We start from the raw sequence: 2,001 nt of genomic DNA on the forward strand, positions 1-2,001 counted from the left end.
ATGGGCATCTGGGAAATAATCGATTTCGCATCGCTTGGTAAAGACTCGCTTTCGCAATAAAGTACGCAAAAGTGCATTTCCCAAAAGTCTCTTGTCTCTCGCGATATCGATTCTCGCTTTCTGTTGCGTATATTTTCCCGTATGTTTTCATCACGTATGCTCGCGCTCCAGGGACAATTGTAAAAAGGTTGTATTCCAAAATTCACTGCAAGCACCGAAAATCTATATACAATAATAAGTTAAATTTACATTATGTGCACTATAGACTCTAACATCGGCCGCGGCTGAACGAATTTCGAATTAACACATAGCCCAAAATCTATGTCCTATACAGAATCGAATGTGATTAATATTATTATAATTTATGTAATTTATGTAACAATTGTTTCCATTGTATGCACATACATATAAATTACATCGACGAAGGAGACATAAAAGATCAGGCATTTCGACATTTTATATGTATATTAAGAATGTATATTGTTGCAATAGTCGAACGCCTCAAGCTATAAAGTGTAAAGAAATTAATGAGATTTGCAAGTTTGAAAATTTTAAAAATTGAAAAGACATTGTAAAATTAAATGGCTTAAAAATCTTTAACTTTTTAAATTAATTAAACATCTTCTAGCTTATTATCTCATAATATTGTGTTTTCGCTACAGTCTAAAAATCGTTGACTTTAATAAATATCAAAAAATCATTCGGGATAGTGGGAGAGATAAGTGGTGGATAATCAGACTGCGATGTTAGTTTGATAATAAAAGTCCCCTGATAACGAGACTTTGCACCGTGTACTCTCAAACTGTCAAAGAAACAACAAGTTTACAATTTATGGTCATCATATATGCCACCGCGCGGCATATACCTTGTAATATTACCTAATTAATAATTGCACATATTCTTATTTCATATCGTAAATATTAAGACTCTATCTCAAATATTAACGAGAATATCGTTATATAAAGATACACGTTTTTTCTTCACGGAAAGTCATACTATCGACAATTATTTGTGATCAAACCTATATTACAGTTCAATTCGAGTTATGGGATTATAAATATTCGTAATAGAATGCATTCTCAATAAATTGAAGATACGATGAATCATTTAAATAGGCCACGTGTTTTTTCTTGTATTTAATATTTGAAATTGTTAAAAATTTTTTCTTATTTGTTTAAAATTGTTTTCAGAATGCACGTGAAACATTGGTTTTCTCGATATCATATTAAACTCTGCGAGATTTCGCGCGCAACGGTGACAACCAATCAAATCGAACGAGAGTAGCGCGGGATAATTAATTGTAATTGCAGTGATGAATGAAATTATATTATTTGAGTAAAATTTCAAAACCTTTTCGAAGAAAAGGTATAATAAAATTAATTGGACAAATTAAAAATTGTTATATACATATATGATTACATATAATTTCGATTTATTTCGTGATACGTAAATAAATATTACATATAAAGTGTCCCAAAACTGATGATAAATATTTTAAAGGCAGATTCTTTGTAATATTTTAAAACGAAAAGTCTAATACGAAAATGTGGAGGCTATGACTATAATAGTTTTCAAATAGGAATAGTTAAAAAATTATGAATGACGGGGCTAGAATTTTGCACGCTCAGAATTGATAATATAATCAATGGATGTGAAAATGTTGAATTTTGTTATTGTCAAAGACATAAAGTATTCGAGGAAGTATCTTCACATTGAGCATTTTGCCATTTTTCGGCATGCAAAATTCTAATCCCGTCATTCGTAATTTTTAAACTATTCCTATTTAAAAAAGAACTATTACAGCCTCGATATTTCTATATTAGATTTTCCATCTTAAAACATTACAAAGAATGTATCTACAAAATATTTATCATTAGTTTTAGAACACCCTGTGTGTGTGTGTGTGTGTGTGTGTGTGTGTGTGTGTGTGTGTGTGTGTGTGTGTGTGTGTGTGTGTGTGTGTGTGTGTGTGTGTGTGTGTGTGTGTGTGTGTGTGTGTGT

At 31.0% G+C, this 2,001-nt stretch overlaps 1 protein-coding gene across 1 annotated transcript in view; it reads left to right on the top strand.

Moving 5' to 3' along the window:
• LOC105624941 (cytidine deaminase-like) overlaps positions 1-2,001 on the top strand; it is a 4,225-nt gene continuing 2,224 nt past the window's right edge. Inside the window, exon 1 of the mRNA XM_012206284.1 lies at positions 1-37. Coding sequence (XP_012061674.1) covers positions 1-37 — 37 coding nt within the window. The remainder of the gene's footprint in view (positions 38-2,001) is intronic.

Source organism: Atta cephalotes, assembly GCF_000143395.1.
Source record: "Atta cephalotes unplaced genomic scaffold scaffold00097, whole genome shotgun sequence".
Taxonomy (NCBI): domain Eukaryota; kingdom Metazoa; phylum Arthropoda; class Insecta; order Hymenoptera; family Formicidae; genus Atta; species Atta cephalotes.